Source organism: Dromaius novaehollandiae, chromosome 4, assembly GCF_036370855.1.
Source record: "Dromaius novaehollandiae isolate bDroNov1 chromosome 4, bDroNov1.hap1, whole genome shotgun sequence".
NCBI lineage: Eukaryota > Metazoa > Chordata > Aves > Casuariiformes > Dromaiidae > Dromaius > Dromaius novaehollandiae.
Genome location: NC_088101.1, coordinates 18,067,348 through 18,094,542, shown reverse-complemented (window position 1 = coordinate 18,094,542; position 27,195 = coordinate 18,067,348). Strand labels below are relative to the sequence as shown.

Genomic DNA, 27,195 nt, shown 5'->3' with positions numbered 1-27,195 from the left:
TTTGGTATGTTGTATCCTCAGGTCATCAGACACGTATTGCAAGGTGGCGTTTAGAAATGCAGTAAAAAGCCATAGTTAGTACAGTCCCAACGTACTTTCAGGAGAAAACCTTGCCCTGAAACACTTTGCAGTACACGTTGTGAATAACATAAACCCAGCTAATCTCTGATTCGGGAAAAGCATTTAATGATGGCAGATTATTTCTTTAGGCAGGTGGAAGTTTTTATTTGCCATGTGGACACCCTTCCCAGCGCCTCCTGGGCCAGAGGCAGGACAAGCTAGCCCGGTAGAGCAGCGCTGCCCCACACCACCTACGCACGGGTGCGAAACGCCCGGCCCCGCGCCGCGGCGATGCCACCGTTAATTAATGGCGGGGGCTCCCACGCCGCCGCCAACAGCCGCCGCGCGCCGCCCCGCACCATCACGGGACGGCGGGGCGCATTGTGCGCGCGGGCGGGCGGCGCCCTGCGGACCCGCGCAGCGCCCCGGCGCGGCCGCTAGGGGGTGGTGCCCGCCTCGCGCCCGCCTCTTCCTCCCCATGTGACCGCCCCTCGTCCGCGAGAGGGAGGGGGAGGGGCTCCCGGCGTGCTCCGCGCGCGGCGCCTACAGCTCCCAGCAGGCGCCGCGGCCCGCGCGCCTGCCTCCCCGCCGCCCGAGCGCCGGAGCCGCCCCTCCCCCGTGCCAAACGGCCGCCCGGCTCACGTGGCCGCTGGCAGCCAACCGGGTTTGAACCTGTTTTTTTTATCCGCCCCTTCCCCTCCCTGCAGCGCTTGTGCGATCAGCTCGATCTAAGATGGCGACTGTGGAACCGGTGAGTGTTTCATTCCCTTCTCCCGCCCGCCTTTCTCTCTCCTTCCTCCGCCTTCCCCTCCCTCCCGCCTCCCCCCTGCCCGCGCCGCCGCCCCGCCGGGCGCGGCAGCGGGGCGAGGGGGTGCGTTGGTCGGCGGCGGAGGGAGGGAGAGAGAGCGGGCGGGCGATCGGCGCCGGGGCGCTGGGGCCGGCGAGGAGCGCACGCACGGGGACGGGGTGGGGGGGAGGGGGAGGAGAGGCGCCGGCCTGCGCGGCGGGGTTGGGCGGGCGGGGAGGGGGAGGGGAGGGGAGGGGAGGAGAGGGGGCTCTGCGCGCGCCGTTGGGGCTGTGCCGTCACCGGCGCGTGGGAAACGGACCGGCCGTTGGGGGAGTGGGGGGGGGGGGGGGGGAGGGCAGGGCGGGCGCGCGGCCTGCGCCTTAGCGGTGCTCGCTGCCGCCGTGGCGCCCATTGTGCCGCGGCGGGGGCGGCCCCGCGGCTCGCCGCCGCCGCCCGTGACCTCGCCGCCCTCCCGGGGGCCCGGAAGGCGAGGTGAGGAGAGGAGGAGCAGCAGCAGCAGCCCGGGCGGCGAGCGGCCCCGCGGAGCCGGCCGGGCCGCCTGGCGGGCGGCTCTTGGCCGCGCGCGGCTCATGTGGCGGGTGGGGGTGGCCATGTTGCTTTCTGCCGTAAGGCGCCGGCGAGTTGGGACTTTTCCTGTCACTTCGGCTCGTCCCTCGCCAGGATGCGTGCGTGCACCCCCATGGCAAGCTAGCAGTAGCAGAGGCTTAGTTTCACGGCAGCTGTAGTATTTCGGAGCTTGCGGTGTAGGCAATACCGAATCGCTAACCTGGGGTGGGGTGAGTATCTCTAACTCAGTAGATGAGTTACTCTAGGTTTAGGCAATAAGGAATAAGAAAAACGGTGTGGCTGCTAAGATTCAAGATGCCATACAAACGCTATTGGCTTTTTCCAGCCCATGTCCCCTTTCTGGATCAAAATCTTATTTTTATTGAAACTTTCTGTAGGGTTATATCTGTAAAATGTTTAATTAAACATTTTCTTCTCTCTCTCTCTCTGTGTATTAAGTTGTGTTTATGAAACTGCGCAGTGTTTCATAATTACTGTCCCAACCTGCACTTCCCAAAAGAATTGAAGCAGAGCTGGAGATGGTCTGGTAATTGTCAAGCTAATTGTACACATTCATGTATCGCGAAGAGAGTGGGCAGTGGAAGACCTCGTACTAGTGTTTGGAGAAAATGAGGAATTTAAGGATGGGTAACTTCTTGCTGCTTCTGACCTCCAGTCACTAAATAGCTGGTGCATACTTTGGAGAGGCTTGGTGGCCTTTAGATAGAAAATATTTAACTACAAGAATCAGCTCACTGTTTTAAATACAGACATCTTAGTTTGCCAGGGAGGTGATCTTAAGGGATGTTGATCATCTTACAGTTTTCTTCCCTGAACAAAAAAAATGCATTTGCTTACAAGAAAGACCAAAAATGGTCAGCAGTTATAAATTCCTTGACTAGTGGTTCTGAAACAGAAGAACATCAATTGTTAGACAGTGAGTTGGAGCACAAGCAGCAGCTTTCCTATGTTCTTCAGCCACAGTCTCAAACACTTATTTTCACTTCTGATGTCTGATCTTTCTAAGCTTAAGCCCATGTTTCTGAAGATGAGAGCTTGATGTCTTATATGTTTTATGGTTGTCATGGGGTTTGGCAGGTGTGATAAATTATTTTTAATACTGATAGCCACTGGAAACTGAAACAACACTAAAGGCATGATTCTGTGGCTCTCAGCTGCAGTGCTGGCATAAGCCTGTCCCTGCACTGTGTTCTCCATTGTTTTTGCATGTTTGTGTGGCTGCATGTTGAACTAGATCTGGGGCCTAATTTAGACAAAAATAAACAATTTGTTTTGCCACACCATTTTCCAGCAGGATTAGTTCCCAAATCTGGTTTAACTTGGAGTGACGCAGTTGTACTGACTCAGTAAAAGCAGAAGACAAGGCAATGCTTAAGACAGTTAAAGTAACTGGTGTTGACTGTTCTGCCATAGGTTAAGCATGAGACAAATATCAGCTATGCTTGGTTATTTTCAAATGCATTTAAATAATACACGTTTTATGTTTTTATTCTTTTAGCTGGCTCACACTTCTACCTAAGGTTAAATTTGAGCTTATGTAGTGACTGAAATCATAGATGATTGATGTTGTAAAAATAATGCATGATTTGGAATTGAGTAGTTTAGTTATGTGTGTGGTTAGGGGATGGATTACTTTTTGATCATATGGAAGCCTTTCTATTGCTGCCCTTCAGAACCTGGATCTAGGTTTGAAGAGATGTGTCACTTCAGTAAACACCTTGTAGTAAGAGTTACTTTGCAATAAGTATTTTATGTAACTGAAAAGTAACTTTGCTTCACTGGTTCTCATACTTACAGGGGGGGCAATAAGCTAGGGAATGAAAGAAATGTCAGATACCCCTTTTTGCCCTCTATGGCAACTTTTGGTGTTGCTTCCCTAGTTCAAAAATGTGTCTTGGGCAACGCATACACATGTGCACACACAGCATACTACTGAAATCAATGATTTTTTTCTAATACCTTCTTCTCAAATGTAATATGTGTGTTTTAAATGTTGAGAGGATGGAAAAGTGTTCGTGGAACTAGTTAGGAATGTTGAGACTTGAGGTTGGGGCGCCCTGCAGAGTTCTGTGGAAGCTGCTAAGAAATGCAAGCATGCTATAAGTAAGGATAAACCTGTTCTACTGTGATTCACATCTCCACTGCAGGAGAAAACTTAAGCCTCTGCAAAACTGGAAGGTTAAAACTGTCAGTTTATCTTTTGCTATCCAGATAGAACAGTTCTATAAGAGAAGCTATCTGAATTTGCCAGAATATGCAGGAGTGTGTCCTATATTTCAGAGATTACTGTGTGGTCTCTTTTGGAGCCTTTGAGGATTAAATGTGATCAGATAATGGTGTACAAAAGTCCACAGTCAATAACAAAACCAATAGTAATGCTTTAGTAAACAGTAGCTTACCAAAGGTAACTTTAAAATTTAGCTAAGCAAAGACCATAACTAGGAAGTGCATGAAAGTAATTTCTATGTGAGCGTCTGGTCCCTCATCTGTCAACTGGGAAATGGAGGTTGTGGTTCTTTAATTTTCATGCTTCATGGCAGTTATGTTTATATTTACACAAATACGGTTTTGTGAATTTAACTCCACATTCTAAAGGTAAGATATGCAGGTGAAACTCTTCACTTGTGTTTAATGTATAATTTGAAAAACATTTGTTTACCCAACTTACTGTGAATAGGTAGGATTTAGAACTAAATGGGTCCTTCTTTAAATGAAACTATCATTTCTAGAGGTTAGCACACATTACAAACAGTGGTGTATAGCCTCAAAATTTTGAGAAGTTTATTTCAAAAGAGCTCCTAAAATTAAAGGTACACTGAAAGGTTTTTCTTTTGCATTAGTGACAGACAGTTTGCGTGTGAATTAGGCGCAGGTCAGGTTCAGCCTTAGACTTTATCTTGCTGCTAGGTATTTCTGCCATAATGTTAGTGGCTTGCTGAGGTTAAAATCACTATCAGTATTCAGGTGTGGTATGGTGAACTTGGTTGCTTGCTCACTGCATTTTTCTGAAAAGTAAGATATAAATGCATCTCAAAAGCTGTCTAATGATTGAGAGTTTCTATTGTAAGCTGCCTTTCTAACTGTAAGCTGCCTTGTTGGACATCTCAACGTTTCTTTTTTGAGGAGGTATGTATAGGCCTGTTATGTGAGATAAACACTTTTTCTGAAAGGATTTTAAGAAAACACATTTCACATAGCATGTAAGATCTGAGGCTTATATCAAGCTAATTCATAGAAATAACATGAGACTGGGTTGTACCGAGTTTAATGGTGCAAGCTACAGGTGCTGTGGTACACTGAAAACTTAAGTGAGAAAATATGACCCTCTTGGCAGCTTCATAATGATCAATGTGGACTTTAAGGCAACAGAGGAAAGAATGAAATAAAGGATGTCTGTAGAGAGCTTACAATGTGAAGGAGATACAGGATTTAAAAGTGAATTCAAGTGACTTCTTCAATCAGACAAAACCTGTCTTTTGTTTTCTAAATGATATTCTGAAGTGAAGGTTTAAAAAAAAGTTTGAAGAGACTTTTTAACTTATAGTCGCTCATTTCTTAAAGTCCTAGAACCTAGTCCTTTTTAAAATGTTCGTATTGTTAAGGTACTAAATGTGTGGAATTTCATGTAGTCTACAGATCTGGGTGTCCTATGTAATATAAGCATTTTTAACTGCTTAAAAATGACAATTGTCCTTGATTTTTATACAGGGGATGTAAGGCAGAGAAACTGCAACTGTGTAATGTTTTCTCTAAATGTGGAGAACAGCTGTTTAACAGTCTCTTAAATAGCACTCTTCGGGTTTTTTTGCATTCAGTGCATCTGAATAATTTATATACACTGCATGCTTTTCAGTAATTATACCACTGGTATGTCCAGTACTTTAATTTTTTGTGACTGAAGCCTGAACTCTTGAATGTGTGTTCATTAAATTTTTGTTTTATTTTCTGAAGACTAGAAATGTCTTAAATTTTCAGCTGAAGAAATAAAATATTGTGCCTAGTTGGAAGAGTGGTTCAAAGTATTTCAGACTCGCAATAATTAAAGGTGCTTTTATACCTGTTGTGTAGAAGTGCGGGGTGGGAAGCGGGGGAATTAAGTGTTAGATGCTTTGTGTCCCTTGAGTCATCTGAGCTGCCCCAGCTTTCAACAGTTCTTTGGAAATCTTTGTTCTCTTGTCTGAATATCTTAGAAGTCAGGATGTTAAATTTGAAGCTTGTCTTAACCTGTGTGTAGATTTCATGTTCCAGTATTAAAGGCAGAAGCACAGGGCAGATGACAACTTTCGGGAGCATGAGGTATGGTAGCATGAGGGCAGCCTGCTTATGTAGCTAGCAAAAAACAGCTGTTAAAGTATTTTGATACACCTTGTCACTTTTTTGCTAATTCTAGTCATCAGGTTATGACTTAAATCTTGAAAATCTACCTGTTTTAAGTGTATGTTACTGTTGCTTCAGAAATCAAAAGGACTGTAAGTATTCTTTTGTTTTTTAGAAGCCAAGATAATTGTTATGAAAACAAACCAGCATGCTGCCCCATCCTTTCTCCCTCCCCCCCCCATGGAGGAAGTATATGACTATTCTCATTCAATCTCTTGTTCTGAGAACAACTGTCCTCCTGTACATGTGTTTCATTTCTGTTCTAATTTTGTGGGATGTCACTCACGTGAAATAATGTCTGATGTTTGTGTTCTAATAGTAAATGCCTTTCTAAAGATCTGTGGTGTTCTAAGTGGTACATATGTGGTTCAGATAGTTGTTCCCTAATATGCCTTTTTGTAGCACTACTAGAAAATTTTTCTCCATCCTGCTCTCCAGAAACCTGTATAACACTGGATAATTTGTAACAGGTGGCTATTGGTAACTCTGTTCCAGTCAGTAAAATGCATACTTTATATATGATTTTTATCTCTGTATATTTGTTCACTACTCAGACTTGCATATTGGTTCTTGAATCCCTGCCAACCAAGGAATACATGATTTGCTTTCTGTTCTATTATAGTGCGTAACATTTGCTTGTGGGTGTATTTAAGCCCCTTTTTTTGTCCAGAACACTTTATTCAGATAAAGAGCTCTTGAATCTTTGTACTTCGTGAGTTGTTATTCTAGTTGTAGTGTAGTAATAGTTATCTGCAAGAAGCATGAGCACCAGGATATAAATTACATTCTTTTTATCCTTAGACATGTGATAGCTGGAAAATGCATTTTTCTCATTCTGTTAGAAACCCTAAACAAGAAGGTGAAAGCTGTCAGATCTAGCTTATTTTGACTTAATTCAAGAAAATTTTGGAAGCTCCTTCCACCAGTGGATTTTCTACCTTTTTGCCCAGAATGTGTAATAGTGATAAGTCATGCCCTTTTGGGACCTAAATGTTACTATTCCTCTCAACTGGACTTCCTAAACATCTTATGTAGGCTATTAAATGACATGAATGTGCTATGGGTAGCATTTGAAAACACTCAGAGGAACCTAGTCAAGCTAGCTGCGCTCACAAATAGTCAAACCTGATCAAGCAGTTTTTACTGTAGGTGCTGCTTGTTTCCTGTCTTGGTGACATGCACACCTTCCTTTGATATGTTGGTCATAATGTACTGTGGAGAGAGAATAATGATACCGATTAAATCCCCAAGTGTCAGAATCCAGGTAATGTGCAGATGTACACAGTCATTAAATGCTGAGTAGGCAAGTGTTTCATAGACTTCCGCAAGTTGATTCCTACATCAAAAAGTATGTGGGTAGTGAATAAATGTCACTTAATTACGTGCTGTATAGGACTGGCCATATGAAGCCTTCCAGTTTAGCTGGTAATACTACCCTATTTTATTATATCTATTTAAAAGAGGCAAGCATAGTGATGGTTTAGTTTAATAGTAGGCTCAAAGTCAATTTTAGGTGAAAGAATACGTTAATTATACTAAATACTAAAGTGCTGTGAGAGACTTTAAATCTGGCAGTCCATAAACTGCTGCTGGAGACAGTCTGGCTGTAGTAAGTTAGTATAGCAATTGGAAGATTTCAAGGTGTTAATTGGTAAAATGTGTACAATGTAACTTTAATAATTGATGTGATATTTATAAAAACTTTTAAACCTGCTTGTTGCATACTTGTAGTTTGTTGTAGGATTTCAGTAGCTGGATATCAGAAATGGACTTTGAATGCCAATTAGTGAACTTGCACACTTTGTGTTTGCCTAATGGTGAGAAATGCTTTACTATGTAAATACTTTGGCTTAATGATTAAAATAATGAGAAGAGTGAGATGAAAAGAAATGGGAGCCAGTATGATTAACCAGATGAAAAAGAAAATGGTCGTACCCTACAAGTACTTGTCCTTTTTCTGTTTTCCATGATAGCGGGAAATAAAAGGTAGTGAACAAAGTGCTTTAAACTTGCATCCGAGAACAACTGGAAAATGGTTTTGTGGTAGAAAGCTCTGCTTCCAACTTTATGCCTTTTTCCAAATTTGTTATAGCCTGTCCAGCTGAGCTTATCCTTGATGGCCAGGCTTGTGGTGAAAAATCTCTTGCTACTGGATTAGTTTTTGAGGGGAGCTGCTTCATCCTGCGTCAAGATGATGGTTAGCTAGACCTTGGAAGTGAGTTGTCTTACGTGGTTTTGGACAACAGCTTGAAATAATGGTTAAGCTGAGTTTCATTACTGCTGTATAGTTTTCAAAATATCATAAGCTGCTTGTTGCTGTGGTGGCTTAACTAAAACATTTGTGCAGATTCAAATGTCTTCCATTTGTCTAGGTAAGGTCTTTGAATGCCAGTTAGTTACCTTATGAATGGTAATTATTGGTACACTGGGCAGGTACTGAGGCTCATTGCATGTTTCTAGCTGTTGTATGCAGGTGCTACCTTAATCCTTCCTAATGTTGTCTTGTATTAAAAATTTGTGAAATTGCATTTATTTTAGCCCTGATTTTGCCTAGTAGCTTTGGACTGGTTCTTGCAGAAGTACCATGACAATCTGAACTGAAAGAGTGTAACCAGGAAGACTTTCAGATGTGAATATTGAAAGCTGTTTGCTGAGCAGATATGAATGAGATGCTCAATAGAATTACTTTTTGTAAGAGTTTTCCAGATTGTGATACTCTGCATTCATCAAGAATCTATTTGATGTCAAGAATCTTTAGTGTAATAGTCTTTGTAACTCAGTTGTAAATACTAAATGTCATAACTGCAGAGTATCGTGAATAAAAGCAGATGTTATCACAGCATCTAGTGTTTGATTTTTTTTCTTTCAAAATATTGACCACATCTTTCTGCTTTTTGTACTTGCAAATGAAACATTTCTCTAATTTATCTTATTACAAGAAGTCCTTGAGGAGCAACACTTGAATTGTCATTATGTGAACTTTTTGGCCATTCTGTCATGTAATGCAGACTGTTATAAATTGGAGGATACATTGAAATGTTTATTTGGTGTATTTGATGGCCTTTGTGCACAGATCATTTTTGCTCTGTGGGGTTCTTTTAAGTGTATTTTTGATTGCATTAAATTAAAAATAGATGACTCTAACACTAGCGATTTTATTCAAGATAGAACTTGAAGCATTTACTTGAAGCATGTTTAAGTTTTTTTCCAGAACTGTTTTTTTGGTTTTTTTAGTGTTGTTGCACTGAAAAAGATTTGACAGACTGTTAAACGCTGCCCACTACTGTGGATTTGTCAGTGATGTTCCTTATTGGACTCTTCAGAAAGTCTTTAGTTTTATTAAGAAAAGCAGAGGAAAGAAATTGTATTACCTGCCCCTTGAATTATGTTTAAATCAAAGCAGTGTCCTAATTGTCACTGCTTCTATTAAGCCTTCTCGTTTCAGTCTTTCCTCTGTGAACATGGGAGCATGTGAAAACACTTTTTAATTTGATTTATGTAATATTTTTAGCTTTTGAACTGAACTTTGCTAGGTGAACTGTTCAACTAAAGCATACCTCATTATTTTTGAGCATAATGATGCATCTTCTCAAGTAAAACACAATATAATGCTTAATTAAATACATCGATTATAAAAGGAAAATCTCTATTGAGTCAGCTCTTTAGGTGTTACCAGAAAGGGTGGCCAGCCAGCCAGCATCGTGAAGGCTAAGAAGTTTTATGTTACCCCTTCAGATCCATTCCACTCTTCAGCAGCTTAGATGTTGATAAACTAAGTAACTTGGAAGATTTGAGTAAACTGTTCCATTAATTACGTGACTTGCCATAACTTAGTCCACTTTTACATTGCTATATTACAACTACAAAATCTAAACTCAGTTTCGAGTACTGTTTTTGTACTGCTGTCATTGGGGTTATCTAGAGTATTTGGGTCTGCTGTAGTTAGTACTTGTTTGTGTTACTGAAGTGTTGTTTTTGTGCAAAGTCAGCTGTATAGACTTTTTTGTGTTAACTGTAGGGAATGAGCTATAGTCTTCATTTCTTGTTTCTGTGATATTCTAGCAAGGATTGCAAATTAGAGAGAGATCATGGTAACTAGAGGGAACATTTGGCCTCACAATAAAGCTTTGTGTTCCCTGGTTTGAAGGAATGGCATTAGAATTTCAAACCTGACACAGTGGCCTTTAGAACTGAATGACAGGCTTGAGGGGTTCACATGCAATGGGAATATATTATGTCACTTTGTGTTAAAGTGTATTTGATGTCTCTAGCAGTTTCTCTAGTGATTTCAAAAGTGATACTTGGAGTCAGTCTAATCTACAGTAAACTATATGTATAATTAAAGTTTAGTTCAGTTTGAAATCTCTTTTAGCTGCCAGTAGCAGCTGATTTTAGACCTGAGAGTTCTAGTTGTGTCTTGGATTTGTAATAACACATTAGTCTTCTGAATAAACATGAGCTCTATATTTGTTTTCAATTATGCTTTGTCAGAAATGGGTCAAAATAATTCGTATTTCTCTTCTGAAATGATTACTGTTTTGGGAACTAATTTATAGGGATGCGTATTCTAAATAACACAGCATATAAGCACGTACTGAAACACCTCTCTGAACTGTATTTCAAAACAAGATGAATGGTAAGTAAACCACGCTGGAAACAATGACACAGGAAGTAAATCAATGAACAGCACAATATGAACGCCTGCAGTTAGTAAGTATCAAAGACCTGTTAGGATGCTGAGGAATAAAGAGATGCAAATATTGTGCTTCTATGAGGTGATTCAGCCCCATAATCCAAAATGAATTAGAGGAACTCTTAGTTTCAGTCTTCTTAAAGTTACTTCAAAGAACTAAATTACTTCAGTAAAATTGAGAAGGAACGAATTAATAACTTCTTTCCTGACACAGGAAACCACTCCCAACCCTCAGCCTTCTTCAGAAGAGGAAAAAACTGAGCCAGCACCTAGTCAGGAGGTTGCCAGCCCTGAACAGTATATTAAGCATCCACTACAGAACAGGTAAATAGTATGGAAGTATGAGGTTAATTTTGCCAAGGAATCAGGTACGCCTATGGCTTTATAGACACTTTTTTTACCTTGCTTACCTTTTTTTGCAGTATTTTGTGGTCTCTCAAAGATGGCTTGAAGATTTTTACTGTGAATGAAGTTTCGAGGAAATAGAATCTGATCATTTTGTAATTTAGAGCCTGTTCAGATATTGTTGTAGAAGTTGAAATCTCTTGTGAATTTTCACAAGGCAAATTCTGCAGCCAGGTAATGGAAAAGAGCAGTCTTCCTTTTTAGTTGGAGGCAAGTAGAGCTCATGTCGTCTGATGTACGTCAGGAGGGTTGATACCTGAAATGAAGCTGATGCCAAGCAGAACTAAAAAAAAAAAAAAAAACCCCAAAAAACAACAAAAAAACCCTTCTGTTCTTCGTCATTCCACATATTAAGGTGCTAGAGGTAAAGGCCCCTCATTCTTATTTCTAGTCAATTAAGTCTTAATACCTCATATCTGACTCTTTTTTTTCCTCCTATTTGGTTTTGAAACTATTATGATAGAAGCCATATCCATCAGCTAAAGAGTTACACGATGTGGGTGATCTGAGTGGTTGGTATGTACAGTAATAGTTGTCATTATCTGTAGGAAGTAAAGTAGAAGAAACACCCCAAAATATTAAAGCACGTATTTGTATCAGTGAGTCATTAAGAAAAACATAATTCTTTTTCCTGAAGCATGGGGCAAAAGTTTATAGTTATCAAAAGCTGTAGAAAAAATAAGCCCTCTTACTAAGAATTTTACCAAGAAGCTTTGTGCTTGAATACCTTGACTTGACTAACTTTCTGCCGTAGAGATTTTTAAGCTTCCAAGTTGAATTCCTTTAAATGTGCACAAAAGCCACTCAGCAGAATGCAAATATTTGAAATGGGGCAGCTAAAAAGTCACTTTCTCCAAACTGCAGTAAGCTGAAAAGCACTGGAATGGTCAGCACCTATGTTGGTAAATACTGCCCCAAAGTGGGCACCTTTCACCAGACAGTCCTTTATTGTTGAAGTTCTTGGGGTAAGGGCAAAGAACCAAGTGCAAGGTAGTGCTGTACCACAGTAATGCTATAGTGTTTACATCCTCTTCTCCCCTCTTGTCTCTGCCTCTACTTTTTCCTTCCTCTTTTTCTTATAAGCACTTTAAGTTGTTACTGATGCTCCCTTATGAGTTGTAGTGGGACTAGTATTGGGAAATGGTAAACTTTTGAAACTAGGTTTGAAATGTCAAGAAAGGTCTCAAAACAATAGACTGACACTCGACAACTTCCTCAATACCCTCCTGTGAGGGAAGAAAAGCCAACTCTAGTTCTAATTTATGGGATCTCAGCACTACTGAAACTGTCAAAATGAGAAATTAGCTTGTTTGGTTGAATGCTTCATCAGATATCTCCTTCCAGCATTTTAAGTGATGTTCTTTAGATCCACAAAGAGCATCTCCCCTGTTCATTGCACATGTATGCAATGGTTCAGTTTATGCTCTGTTTTGAAATTTGTGTTTAGTGGAGATAGTGTGAAGAACTGTGTGAGAATCTTTCTCTTAGTCTGGCCTTCACATATGCACATTTAAAAACTTGAAATAGAGTTAAAACGTTGGTGTTCTGACAAAGATTGCCACTTGTAAGGTTAAAGCAGCTTCCCTTTTTAAACTTACGTTCTACTACATGAATGTTTGGGAAAGCTTCATGGTACGTATAGGTTTTGGACTTATCTGAGGTAATTAGCTGTACAAAGAAATTACTGGAAAGGGAGCTGTGCTGCCAATTTGAATAGTTGGCATTATTTTAGACCATAATCAGTATCTGGGGTATGAGATAGCAGCTTGCAGGTGGCAACAGGTAGAAAGGTCTGAGGCTTGGGGGTTTGGAGCCTTGGAATTGATTTTCTAGAAGTATTTATCTAAATGGATTGATCAAGTCTCCCACAGTTCTTTTAGTGGAACACAAATACTGTTGATTTGTTGAGAATTGGATTTGAGAACCGAATTTCTCACATAGCCCATTGAAAATAGGCTTCCATGCTAATCTCTTGAGTTTACAAATACTTTAGGTATAATAATTTCTAATACAGCACTTTATTTTTAATGTAATTTTCATATGCTATTATTCTACATTGTTTTCCTTAGATGGGCACTCTGGTTTTTTAAAAATGACAAGAGCAAAACTTGGCAAGCAAATCTTCGTCTGATTTCAAAGTTTGATACTGTTGAAGATTTTTGGGCGTAAGTAAATGTTTTTAATCTGCCTAATAATCCTGGTGCGTATTGGTGAAGTCTGTGCCAAAGTCAGAAAACATAAAGAAGGTACTCCATTAACTGCAACTTTCAAGCTTGTAATCTGAAATCTGTTTACAAAGTTGAAGAATGGGTTACCCCATTCTTTGTGATCTTCATAGAATGTGCAACCTTTGAATTATACACAACAGGAATTCTTCATAGTTTAAAACATGTTTTGCTGTTAACACTGCTTACAATTATATATACATGACATAGATGTAGAAACTTGTATTCATGCAGTAGCTATTTGATACTAACATGAATTTGTAAATGCTCAGAGCAACTGATTGTTGCTTCCTGGGCCCCAAATTTCTCTACTTGGTTAAATTGTCCCAGACAGCTGGCTCACTTCAGATATGCAAGAATGCCTGGATCTGGAGCATAGTATTTGGGAGACTGATGAAAATTAGCAAAAGCATACTTGAAAGAACTTCATTAGAGATTACAGAAGAAACTGCCTTCTTTCTGAATTGCAGGTCTGCAAAAGCTATTAGATGGGCTCAAACAGCAAGAACAAAGCCTTAAAGGGAGGCCTGTGCCTTCCAAAGATCTGATTCAGTTGAATTCACATGGCTCACTTAGAAGATTTTGCCTGCCATAATGATGGATATATGGAGAAAATGTGCTATGCAAGCGGCATGAGATTGAGGGTGGAAAAATGCATTATATACTTTCTTAGTGTAACATGCTGCATTGAGTTGTAGGGTTGTAAAGGTTCTTGTTGCATGCCTTCTTCTGAGTGTGAGTGCTAAATTAGGGATGGTCTCTCCAGATGTGGGAAAATGAGACCTATCAGTCCTATTAGTACCACAGGGAAGAAATAGAATTGCCAGTCATTGGAGGGGAATAGGGTTCTGTTCTCGTAACCAACTTCTGTATTCCTACTATGAGGGTGACAATGAACAGTACTTTGCAGCCTGGAGGTATTTGAGAGGCTAAATATTAGAGTTGGTTAAGGGTAAGTCTGAGTTCATATAACCAGGACCTGACTGGATAATTAAAAGTGCTTAAACTAGATGTCTCCAGTCAAGGTATAAAATCAGTCACAACCAATAGAGAAGTTCTATGTCTGTCATGGTCAGAGTGGGAAATAGATGTATGTTATAGGGAAAAACTACTAACCTTTAGGTGAACTTAAAGGAGTGAGTGAACTTGATAAATCTCTAACTTACTTTCTAGTTCCTGTGTCTGACTTCTAGAACCTAGAATAGGTTCCAATGTTGGAACTGGTCCTAGTTGGACTATGCCACAGAAGGACATTACTCACTCCTTTGACTTTTTTTACTCTGAATTGCCTAGTAGCGAGTTTAATTCTGGACACAGCATATACTTTGTTTTGTTCTTTCAGTTTTCTGGTTTTGCCTTTTGAATCCGTGTTTCAATTTTAAGTAGGAGGCCTACAGCCTTCAACCTTTGAATATTATATGAAATGGTCATCAAGTTGAATATTCCTCTTAAAATCTCTTTGCAGAAAGGATAGCCTTAGAAATAGAAACCATTATTCTTATTCCACATGTGTATGTGTGTATACATATGTATATGGAACACGTGCACACATTCTCACAACTTTATTTGCTGCCATGAAAGTTTGAGGTATGCTTCTAGTGATTTCTATTCAGAACAAGGTTTAAAAGAAGCAATGAGATTTCTGGAATATACTGTGGTATAAGAACCCAGCATGTATTCATAAGCTAGTTTCTGTTCTGCTTCTTTAAACCTGAAAGATATTAAAGTAATGCTTTTGTACTGCTGAAAAATACATAGGTAATAGGGTTGCTTCTAAAATACTTTTAATGCTGTTCAATTTTTGTATTTGGTCATATATCTTAAATTTGTAAAAGAAGTTTGTACCTTAAAATAATGCTTACTTTTTAATCCTGCTTTTTTCCTCCAATAGTTTATACAACCATATCCAGCTCTCTAGTAATTTAATGCCTGGTTGTGACTACTCGCTCTTTAAGGTATGCTTCCTAATCTTTTTTCTTTAGTTTGGGGTGTTGATGGATGGTTTCCTGGCTAAGCAAGACACTGTCCAAATACTTTGCTTCAGATATTTAGGAGAACAGTTGTAAATGTCCTGAAAGTGTTAACATTTTTAGGAAGTTTCAAGCACAAGCCCTCTGAAAATCAGGTTGTTAGTCACTAGTTCTGAAAATACAGTACTTGCTTTAAAAACACAGTCTGTAAAGTGTGTTACCTGTTGTCTTCATTTTAGCTTTGAGATGTTTGTGCAAATGTCTCAAGTCTCAATTTTTTATAAAAGGAAAGATTTTTTTTTTTTCCAGCTCTGTCATTTGGTGTGACATGAAAGGAGTTAAAGTGTCTTCGAAGCTCCTTGGGAGACTTCAAGGCCTCCAGTATTATTCTTTAGGAACAATACTAAGCAGGTGCACAAAACTCCTATAATTGATTTTACAGCCTCAGTTAAATGCTGTGGTTCCTTATGCTTGAAATAGGAAACTGTACCTAAGACTGGCACTCTAAGCATGCTGAGGAAGGTAGTTTAGCATTCAAGCCAGCTAATAGGAAATGTTGAGGAGAAATTATATGTTAAATCCTGCCTCTTGTCTGGAGTGGAGAGCCTATCCGGAGCCCTAAGCTAAATCCTAACCTCTCCCAAGTGCTTCTAACATACAGCTTCTGTTTGGGTTCAGATACTTGAATAATCCCTTTAAGTACCGATGCCTGCTTCCTCCTTTGCTTCTAAAACATAGCCAGTGGCTGGGACACCTCAGTAGGCTGCGTACGTAATTTGTAAACCCCAGCAGTCTTAGGCAATGAAGAGGCTCTGTGATGCTTGGCTTTGGAAAGGTAACAATATTTTAGGTGCCTGAGGAGTTATGGTAGTAAAACCTTAAGAAGCTGTAGGCCCTTCAGAGGTTAAGATACATACGGATCATGGTTATTTTAAAATGTTTATTTTAAAATAATGTTTTTGTCTGAATTCCAAATTCCTTTTTGAGTACTTCTATGTCTTCTGCCATTGATTTATTGTCCATCAGCAAGAATTTAATTAAATGCATGGAGCAGGTACAGAAGTGGCAACTTCTGCAGGCTTCTGAGATCTCTTGCTGTTGTCCTTCAATCTTGACCTCATAAGAGTTGCTCTAAAGGTGATGAAGTAGTTTGAGCTCTGCAGCTGCCCGTGAGGATTTTAAATTTGAGAAAGCGAACTGACACTACTTCTGTCCTGCATGTTGCTAAGCACTTGATTAGTTTTTGGCTGAAGTTCTGTAGTGTAGCTCTTCAAGGAACTACCATTAAGACGTTTCTTACCTGAGTTACTCTGTCTAGATGGTTAACCTGCCTTTTTAAAGTGACTCTTCTGTAAAGTGCAGCATAGCAGGTGGATATGGGAGCCACAGCTGGCTTGTTTGCTGGTTCAGCATGTCCAGAGTCATTAAGTTCAGTGCAGGACCATTGATATGAGAATCAGTGCAGGACCATTGATATGAGAATCAGTGCAGGACCATTGATATGAGAATCAGAATGCAGCTTGCTTTCTAAATGGTGTTTGTGGAGTTCTTGTTGTTTTTTTTGTTTGTTTGGAGAGGGTCGGGTTCTGGCAGTTAAAAACAAAACAAAAACCCTCTTATTCTCACCCTGTTTGTGCAGGAGGCCATTGAGGTAGACTGCCAGGATGTCTGTTTCAGTGAACTCACTTTCTCAAGAGGAGCATTCCTATTTTACATGCAAGTGAAGCACTTGGCCAAAGTTGCACTGAGTCCAAAACTTAGATGTCTCAAGAGTGTAACTGATTTTATCTAGTTTCATAGAGTACAGAGTGGATGTTCAGTGGATGTTTAACTTTGCGTCTTCTCATAGTTTTTTAATGGAATATTATGTAGCCAAAACTCCTGCTTGAATTTTAGTTCTTTCTAGAAAGAAAAACTCATTAGAAAAGATGCACTTTTTAAACTGTTTTGCCAATTTTGATATTGATATGAGACTATTTCTGGACAGGTATGTATCTCAAACTGTACTTTTTCTTAAGTAGCTGCTTCAGATATCACTTGACTTTTGATTATCCCTTAAAACAATACAAAACAATTTAATGTTTTACTGTGCTTTGCAGGATGGAATTGAACCAATGTGGGAAGATGAAAAAAATAAGCGAGGAGGACGGTGGCTAATTACACTAAACAAACAGCAGAGACGAAGTGACCTTGATCGCTTCTGGCTAGAGACAGTAAGCACTATGGCCTGACAAGTTGCAACTTAAGAATCTTACATTTAATATTAAAATTGGTGTGTGCTTCCTGTATGCTACAAACTGGACTACTGGCAGCATCAACCATCATATATATTCTGATTGACAGGCTGCAGTTGATAGTTTTTTCAGTAGTGAAGTTTACTATAGCTGTATGCCACTGAATACTTTCTTGTAAAGGGCAGAAATAAGGATAATTCTACAGGACTGATTAACCTTTACTGTGCAGCGTGCTGGGCATAGCTATAGAACTAGTGGAAAATAATACTTTGTCTCGAGCGTGACTCCCAAATTTATTTCAACTGTTTGAATGTAATGTGTCTTCTCACTTCTATGTTCTGTTTGTTCTTACAAGTGAACAATTCTCAGGATTTGGTTTTATTTCAGCAAGTCTTCCAGATTTGATTTTATTCTTCCTGTACTTATACTAACAGTAGAACAATACTACAGTCTTTCTGTGCACTACAGAAATTCTTACTTTTCCCATTGCTGTCATCTTTTAGAATAGATTTTTTTAATCTTAAATATGCTTCTAGTGGTGATAAGGATTGCAGTAAATGTGTTGTCAAAAAGGATAGAACTGTATTGTCTAGGAGCCAACTCAAGACAGCAAAAAATGCTAAGGTGATCTGAATTTTAGGGATCTGGGCTGCAGGCAATAGAATGTAAAACAATCTTGCTAAATCTCTTATCTTGCTTTTTTTTCCCTGCTTCTTCAAGAGACAAGAAGTATTCTACCTCTTGGAGGGAAAAATGACACTTGGGTATCAAAGTAGAGGTATCCAAAATACCACAGTGCTTGCCAGGATATTTTTAGGTTCCTTCTACTGTTGTAACTGTTTGAGGAAAGGATGATGGGCATTATGCTGCCAGGTAATGTGATTGCACATGAGTAAACAGACCATGTGCTATGTTCATTTGGCCTCCCCACCTACATGCCTACGTGAGTCCTTTTAACTCTGTGGAGCTATTTCATATGGGTTGGAAAGCATGTAGATAGACTTAAGGCTAGAAGGCTAAACTTTTTGTTTAGTAGCAAGTAATGGCAGAGAGCCCAAATGCCAGTGTGAGATATGAGCTGAAACAACCATATTGCTTTTAATACCAGCAGTTCTTTGTAACCAGCTTTTTCCAATAAAAATCAAAAGCATCTTCCATTTCCACTCTCCTGTGGAACAAATTTTTATTATAACTTAATCTTTACCATTCTGAACTGTAAACTTTATTTGAGAATGACTTTTCCCTGTGATGTAGGGATCATTAAGGATGTACTTGCCTTTGGTGTTTATTGAGCATGGTAGCCCTCTTTGCCTGTATCTGTACTAAAGATGTTGACCAATGATATTTTAAATGTTTGTGTGTGGCTTGAGCTTAAATGTTTATGGTTTTTATTACTCAGTGAATGTGTGCATTCTGCAGTTGGGTGTATCATTTAAAGTATGTCTAATTATACTTGATTTCAGTAGCACGCTTTGTCCATTTTGTATTTCCTTGATGAAGTCAGCCCTTGCAGCTGTCAGTGATACTGAAAGACCTGCTTTGTTCAAAATGTTGCAAGTGTTGAGTTTCCAACTGTCAAAAGTGATTCTGAAAAAAATTAATATGATGGCAGCGTATTTAACATGTACAATGCAAATCAAGTAAACCAGCTTCCATTTTTAAGTGAATACTTCAGTGTGCAGAAGGAATTTAGTACAGAATGGACAAGATAAACTTCTACAATAAGTTCTCAGCTTTGAATATCTAAATTCTCATTAATAGACAAATTTAAAGTCAAAGGTTTTAAGCACTACTTTCATAATGTGCATTTTGCACAGGGATGTGACCTAACTTAGTCTGAGATTCCTGATGTATGCCACCACTGCCATTTCAAATCTTTACTGTTGGAGATCTGTTGGGGGGGGGGGGGGGGAATCTCATGTTACAGTCGTCCACTTGCAGTACTGTTCTTGATGACAGATTTCTACTTCAGAGTCTGTGGGAACTCTGAAGTTTCGTAAATGTGGTGACAGGAAATAACATTTCATTAAATAGCACTTTTAAGTTACAACCTAATTTATCTCTGAATTGGTGTACTTCAGAACCGAGGTCAGATCTTAGGTAGCTGACACATTGCACCAATAGTTCTTAACAGGTTCTTCCTACCTAATGAATGTAAACACTTAAAATTTAACGTTTGCCTACCTGTGTGTTAAGTATACTTCAGAGAAAAGAGTAAATTCATTAAATATTGGTTTTACCTGTTTTTAGATTTTTACGGTGGGGGGGAGACACTACATAAATGACCAACTATATCACTTAAAGGTTGCAGCTGCCAGGACAGAAGGAGGAAAAAATGAAAAACCCAGAAGAATTTGGAGGAAAATCTGCTGCAACTGAGTTTACATTCACTTAAAACACTTTGAATGTTGAAAAGATACTTTGATAAACAGGAGATTATTGCTGTATGGCAGGTGGCTATAAGCAGTAAAATGTAATAGTCCTCAAAGTACTTTATGGACACTGAAGCCTTCTCTATGGCATTGGATTCTGACTTTGAACTGCTACCTTTTAATGATCAATCTTTATTTTGTAGCTGCTGTGCCTTATTGGAGAGTCGTTTGATGACTACAGTGATGATGTATGTGGTGCTGTTGTTAACGTTAGAACTAAGGGTGATAAAATAGCAATATGGACAACTGAATGTGAAAACAGGGATGCTGTTACGCATATAGGGTAAGTAGTGTGATTGGTGTCTTGCATAAATACATGAAACGTAATAATGCATTTAAAGACAGTTTACGTGATACAAGATTCCATGCTGAGTCTTCGTAGAGATTTTTGGGTACGAGAAAACACACTTTTAGCAAAAGTAGCCAGAGGAATACAGAGCTGTATCCAGAGTTCAAGCAACTCAGCACAGAATTGTTTGCATTCTTGTGTGTATTTTCTGTATGTTAGTAACTTCTGTGCACCACATCTGTAGTTTGGGAATAACTAAAAACTGAATGCAAATCTTGGCAAAAGCTTTTCATTTCAGAATGAGGCATTGTAAGTAGCCTCTAAGTAATGTAGATTTTGTTGTAGCTTGCCAATTTGTAGAGGTATTCAGTATCTGTAGGGCATTGGCAAACTTACTCCAAGGAAAGTGGTGGTGCTTACACGTAAGGGAGGAAAGGTACTGTAAATTAAGCCCACAAGAATGTCCTTGTACTTGAAAGTAAGCTGGATAGTGATGTGTTATAAAACTCTACAGATGTTTTTCTACCCTCTTGTCTCTGCTTAAATACAAACCAAATAATTATGCTGAGTTTCATGGGCTTGGCATGAATACTAGCATGTTACAGTCCTCATTCTGGTAAGAGAAAATAGTTATCTCTTTTCAACTTATGAGTCTGTGCTAGGGAAAAGGTATAATGCTAGTCTGCTAGTTAGCAAGCATTGCTAAAGCCAGAAGGCACTCTATGCTGTAGTACTGATGCTTTGAAATTACTTACTGTTCAGTCACTGAAGGCCTCTTGAATATTTTTAGTGGTTTGCATGGGTTGTCTTCCCAGCTTAGCACATCTGTTTTAGGCTAAACCTTTTAACTGTCAGGCATAGTAGTTTGCTAACACTTTCCACTTACTGTATGGTTCTCTAACACATTTCTCAGCTAGGCCGTTATGAATCCATTGGGATCTGCTTTACTTACAGTAGCAATTTAACTACTGTACAGTTTTTTTTCTGACTTGGAAGGTGAGTGATAAACAGACATGCTGAACTGTGGTACACACCCTTCGCTAGTACAGAATAACTTTGTCAAACCTAGAAGGTACAGTGCATTTTAGAATGGCATTAATGGTTAACAAAGGATCTAAGATGACTTCATTAGACAACTAACAGTAAAAATTTTAAGATTCATCAGATTGACACAATGACTTTTTTGTAAACTGTGACTATATTCAGTCTACTAACTGTATGCTGTCAGATTGACATGACTGCCAAATAAACTGCATTAAGCTTTTATTTAACTATTAAATTTTAAAATTTGGGCTATCCTATAAACTGCAACATCATGATCAGGGTAGGTTAAGATTGGCAATAACTTTATATAGTTCTATTAATTCTGCAGTTGAACAGGTTAGTCCTGTGATTTAGTTAGACCTGGCAACCTAGGGTCATTGGTAGTTTGCATCTCACTCATATGTCCTATACAAAGAAAGAGCAGTGTGTGTCTACAAAGGGATACTGCTGCCTTTTTCCTCTTGCATCACAAGGTCAGAGCTATTTTCTTCCTGAAAGCTCTTGTCGAGTAGCTGCTGATGACCAGGACCATAGTGAATCTATTGGGGTCTGCCTTTACTAACGTATTGGCAAGAAGGTTGCTTTCCGTACCTAGTTAAAGAAAAGACAACTACTCTGTGCAACTGAAGCTTGTGGTGATAAAACTGTGTTCTAGGGAACTGCTGTTTTATTTGGTTCAGATTACCATCTCAATACTCCAGAAATGGTGGACAAAGGCTTCCTCGTAGTTGTTCTGTTGTTATATGTGGGAATATAACTTGCTGATATTAATAATAGCCATATGAATGCAATAGAATCCCTGTTCTACATTTATGTAGGCCTAGTAGTTATTTTTCAATTACAAGACCTTGTCCTATTTTATGTTAAGTTGCATTTCATACAGAAGTGTGTGCTGATTTTGATATAACAAGCCAGAAAAATTCTGTGTAACATCCCTTATTCATACCTGTGAAGTTGTTTCTAAATAGGGGACTGTTCTTCCTTAAGATGTCAGCAGATCTAAAAGTAGGTGTCCTGTTACTAATCCCTTCCTAAGAGCTTTGCTTAAACTGTTGTTCTATTTCTTTTTTTTTCCAGGAGAGTATACAAGGAAAGATTAGGACTTCCTCCAAAGATAGTGATTGGTTATCAGTCCCATGCAGACACAGCTACTAAGAGCGGCTCCACCACTAAAAATAGGTTTGTTGTTTAAGAAGACACCTTCTGAGTATTCTTTCATAGGAGACTGCGTCAAGCAATCGAGATTTGGGAGCTGAACCAAAGCCTCTTCAAAAGCAGAGTGGACTACATTTAAATTTGATTTCCATCTAAATGTTGCTAAGATTTGTGAGAAGTCTCATTCGCCTTTGTCTTGTACTTCTGTGTTCAATTTTTTCTATTTTGGCTGAAGTAACCATTACCAATCAGAATTTCAGTACACTTCACCCCCCCACACCCTCCAATCCATAAAAGTTTTTCTGGCCCACTCTGTAATAGCTTGGTAGAAACATTACTATTACAAAAAAAACATTTGTTTATCCACAGTATTCAGAAAAGAAGTTGCATTTCTGTACCTGCAGGAAATTACTCTGTTTTACATTTGCATTGTATGCAGTAACATTTTGCTGGTTTGGAAAGAGTATGGTGCATACAGTTTTCTAGCAATTTTTTTATACAGCATCATCTTTGCTGTAACCTATGCTGATGGCTGCTAGATTAATTTATTTGTTTTCCCTATTTGATAACATTAGTGATATTTTGATTTCAGTTGTTTTTGCTCATGTAACATTGGTGAAGAATCTGGGAATATGACAAAGGTGGAATAAACATTAATTTTGTGCATTCTTTGGTAATTTTTTGGTTTTTTGTAACATCAAAGCTTTGCTACAAATTTATGCATTTCAGTCAAATCAGTGATCTGTTTGTGTGATTTCCTAAACATAATTGTGGATTTTTTTTTAATGTAACACCATAATTTACATTCCTTACTAGAAATAGTATGTCTGTTTTTGTATCTTATGCTGTATTTTAACACTTTGTATTACTTAGGTTATTTTGCTTTGGTTAAAATGGCTCAAGTAGAAAAGCGGTCCCATTCATATTAAGACAGTGTACAAAACTGTAAATAAAATGTGTACAGTGAATTGTCTTTTAGACAACTAGATTTGTCCTTTTATTTCTCATCTATACAGCAAGTATTTGTACTTCTTGTGACAAGGCAGTCTCTGCTGTGGCTTCTATTGTAGTGTGTCTTCCAAGAAAGATCAAGTCTGGAGCTATAGTTTATTATGTTTACTAAAACTTTTAATAAATCTGTTAGATAGCACTCTTAATCAAAGTGAAATTATGTTGATGTGGCTACTGTTTTTTCTTAGTGGCTGGTCCAACTGATTATGCTTTGTGCTTTTTCTCTAGACTTTGCACACCAACTGAGAAATTCAAAGGTACCTAGAAAGCTCTCTGGTTTCAGGTGGGAACTACAGTAAAAGCACTGAAGTGAATGATTTTACTTTAAGTATATAATTGCTATATGAAGTATGAGTAAAGCACATTAGAGACGTGGCTACAAAATAAAAGTATGTGAAGAACTAGGTGGTCTGCTATTCTGTATGTCTTGTAACAAAATGATACTTTTTTCATTGGCCTGAAAATTGCTATGGCAGCTGTGAATTTGCTTGGCTTGCTGGTTTGGGAGAAAATTTTGGAGGAGGCCAGTGAATTTAACTTCTGGTTAACATCTTAAGCTGTGCTCAAAACCAGAAGGTTTTCCATTCCACTCTAAAAGTAGAGCATAAGGCAAGTCAATGGTGTATTGTTAATTTCTTAATGTTTCATGTATAAGGTCCTTTAAGGTCTTGCCAGGGCTATTTAGCTAGGCTTCAGTCAAAGGCAGATGTTCGTTGTGTTTTTTGATCTTTGAATGATAATCTCTAAAGGAAGTTTAGTCTCTGGTAATGTAGCTTTAGTTGAATCAGGCTTTTAAATCTGCCTCTGACTAAGGCATTTAAGTGTTTCTGTGTGCAGAGGTGGACTTGAACACTTTCTTGCACATTATTTAAGACATACATTTCTTATAAAGGCATATTTTGATTACACCAAAATAGTATTACATTCACTTCTGAATCTCTTTTGTCCATTTAAATGAAGCACTTAAAAGTACGCATCTAATGACACTGTTTTCAGTGGTGGTTGTTACCTAGGACTAGATGTTGGAGGTGGAGAGAACTATGAGGCTGTTTGGATTCTGGTGTAACCAGCTGCCTGTCCTGATTCTGCAGTGTGCAAATCAGGTCTGGTTTTCTTTGTTTAATAGGACCATCTGTAGTAGACTGTAGTGATCCCTGCCTACTGTTTCCCAACTTACTGCTTGAATTAGTCATCTTTTCAATTAGAGTAAGCTTCTCGAATTAAATTTCTCTGAACTACTTCTGTTCAGTATCATCAGTTTCAAGTTGAGCAATGTTTTTAATGGCTTTGCCATTTCCTAATAAGCTAGTTTGTGTGTGCATATATATCCAAATCAGTAATATCTGTACTTATGAAAAACAAAGATAAATCAGTCTCCTGAGTGGTAACACTAGATTGTCTAGGTATATATAACTTAGGAGCACTGGAGCAAGGTTAACTAAAATCAGCATAATAAAATTGAAAAGTATGTGTAATGCTGCCCTTTATAAAGAGCTTTGAGATTAAATTGAGTGCTGTTGGGAGAAGTGGGTAGTATTGCTTTTGTATTTAACTTCACTGCAAGACCAAATAAAGCGTCATTCAGGGTAGCAGCATATTGTTTGCTAGAAGGGTGATTGATTGGGGTTTTTGGTGTGGTTTCAGATTTTGAGTCTGAACTTGCTTAAGCAGACCAACTGACTTGTGACCAACTTGCACTGTAATGTGAAAACTTCCAGTAAGTTGATTTGAGGCTCTTCATTGCTCAGATAATTGTTGTTTCTGGGAGATTCGAGTGAAAATTAAATTACATACTTGCTTTATCAAATATCTAACCTATGTCTTTAATTCATTGCCAGAAGAAACAAGTGACTGAATTCATTTTTCTGCAACTCATGAATCACTTTGTGCTGCATACTCCTTGTTCTCTTGATTATAATGGTATAGTTTGTGTTATGCTATGGAAGGAAGCTGAGAGTTTTCCATTCTGCATATTAATAAAATGGCCACAGGATCATAAGAAGGAAAAAGCAGTAGAACATTAAATTTGCTTAATTCTCTAGTTGTAATTAAAAATACATAATATATGTAACTAAGCTTCCAGCCAGATTGGGTAGCTGTTGTCAAAGTGGTGGTGGTGGTGTTTTAGTAAGCCTAAGAAGACTAAAGAATAAATGTTTGAAGCTTCTATTCTGAAATGTTCTTAGATGGTACAAAGCCTGTATAGGAAGAAGACAAAGCAGAAACTGATGCTGTGCTCAGAGAGGTGTAAGAATGTGTCAAAATACAGCCTGTGGAGAAGGGGAAAAAGACAAGGTCTGTCAGTTAATGCGTTTGGGGTGTGCTCTAAGTCTTGGGCTGTGCAGTGCTTTTCGATTGTCCCTTTTTATTTGTCCTGCTGCACTGTCACTGTCTTGTTTCAAGCTGTTTCTAGATCAGCAAACCTAATCTTTAATGAATTACCCAAATTCTGGGAACTTGGAATAATAGTTTGTAGCAAAGCTTGGACTGAATTCTAAACTTTGATCGTACATAATGGAATCTTTCCTACAGAAATGCTTGAAAAAATATCCTGGACTCCATTGCACCCTTACTACTGAAAGCAAAAAAAAAAAAAAAAAAAAGGTTGCATTTCAACATGGTAGAGTGGTATGGATCTTGTTAGTAGTGTTAAGGTATCTGTGATGTAACCTCCCTTGTTTCCAAGGAGCTCTACTTCTAAGTCTGGGCCTAATGGGTTTTAAAGAACATCCTGCACAGGAGTACTGAAATAAATGGCTGGCTTCAGCTGAACCCATAGTTTTCTGACCACCTAGCCCTGCGGTTTTACATGACTTCCTGTCAATTCATTTCCCTCTTAAGAACAGTCAATAGGTTCTACAGTTTTTTGGCTAGGTTTTAATTGGGTCTTGCAATAAAGCTCTTCTGCAGAGTTTGTGCCTTTTCATATCAGCCAAGGTGTTTTCTTGTTTGGAAACTTTGAGACTGTTACAAGAGTTTACTTTGTTTAGATGAGTTTTTCTGATATTTTCTGCATGCATGTGAGCTTTCTTCCTCTCCTTTCCCCTGCTACCTGCTAAGAAACAGGCAAAGCAAATAAAAATTACATCAAAAGAAAGAAGAGAGTTCATACCTGACCACTTCATCTTGAGACATTTCATACCTGTCTATCCAAACTACAATTGGAGAGCAGGCGTGCATAGCATCTAAGCAAGCAGTGTGGAGCCAACCCCAGTGTCTTTGCTATCGAGTGCACCTGGTGCACCTCTCTGTTATTACTTCAAAGCTCCTGAAGCTGCTGAATTTTGAAGTCTTTTCTTTTTGATCTCCTTGCAGGAACATTTGCCAGTATAGCTGCTTGAATGGTATTATTGCCCTTCAGCTCAGAAGGAGTTTGGTATGCTACCAGAGCGTGTTTGCAGGCAGTGTCTAGCTCTGGCTCTGCAGCAAAGCCTATAATAAGCACTTAGATTCTTTCTTACACAGTAAAACCCGTAGTCACGGCTCTTGCCTGGTGGCTGTCCGGCACTTTGCCAAATAACTACAGGATGCCCTGCTAGCCTGTGGATTTGAAATAAAGCAGATCCCAATGTCCAGAGCAATATGCAAATTGTGGCTGAGCGCATGACAATGTTATGCTCCTTAGCATTAGCTTGTTAATTTGTGTGGTGCCTTAAATGTGGAAACAGCCACGTTGAAGTCTGTCTGGTGATACCTATTGCCTGCTGAACAAACAACTCACTTTTTTCATTCCCTGCTAGTGCTGGGCATGTGATAAACTGAACCATGAATTTGTGGGGTTTATGCCTTTCTGTCCTTTTCCTCTCCTTTTTCTAAATTATAATTGCTTCCAAGCTTTATTTAATTTTTTTTTAATAAAAAGGGGAGAAATTATATGGTCTAGTCACTGCTTTTTTGGTCACTGTGGTACTGTGTGGAATTACAG

At 39.0% G+C, this 27,195-nt stretch overlaps 1 protein-coding gene across 1 annotated transcript; it reads left to right on the top strand.

Moving 5' to 3' along the window:
• Positions 1 to 679: 679 nt before the first annotated feature.
• On the top strand, positions 680 to 23,242 carry EIF4E (eukaryotic translation initiation factor 4E). Its single transcript, XM_026109142.2, has 7 exons — positions 680 to 811; positions 10,720 to 10,829; positions 12,980 to 13,075; positions 15,027 to 15,090; positions 17,205 to 17,318; positions 19,915 to 20,054; positions 22,182 to 23,242. The coding sequence occupies exons 1-7, from the start codon at positions 794 to 796 to the stop codon at positions 22,294 to 22,296; spliced, it is 657 nt and encodes a 218-aa protein (XP_025964927.1). The 5' UTR covers positions 680 to 793; the 3' UTR covers positions 22,297 to 23,242.
• Positions 23,243 to 27,195: the final 3,953 nt, after the last annotated feature.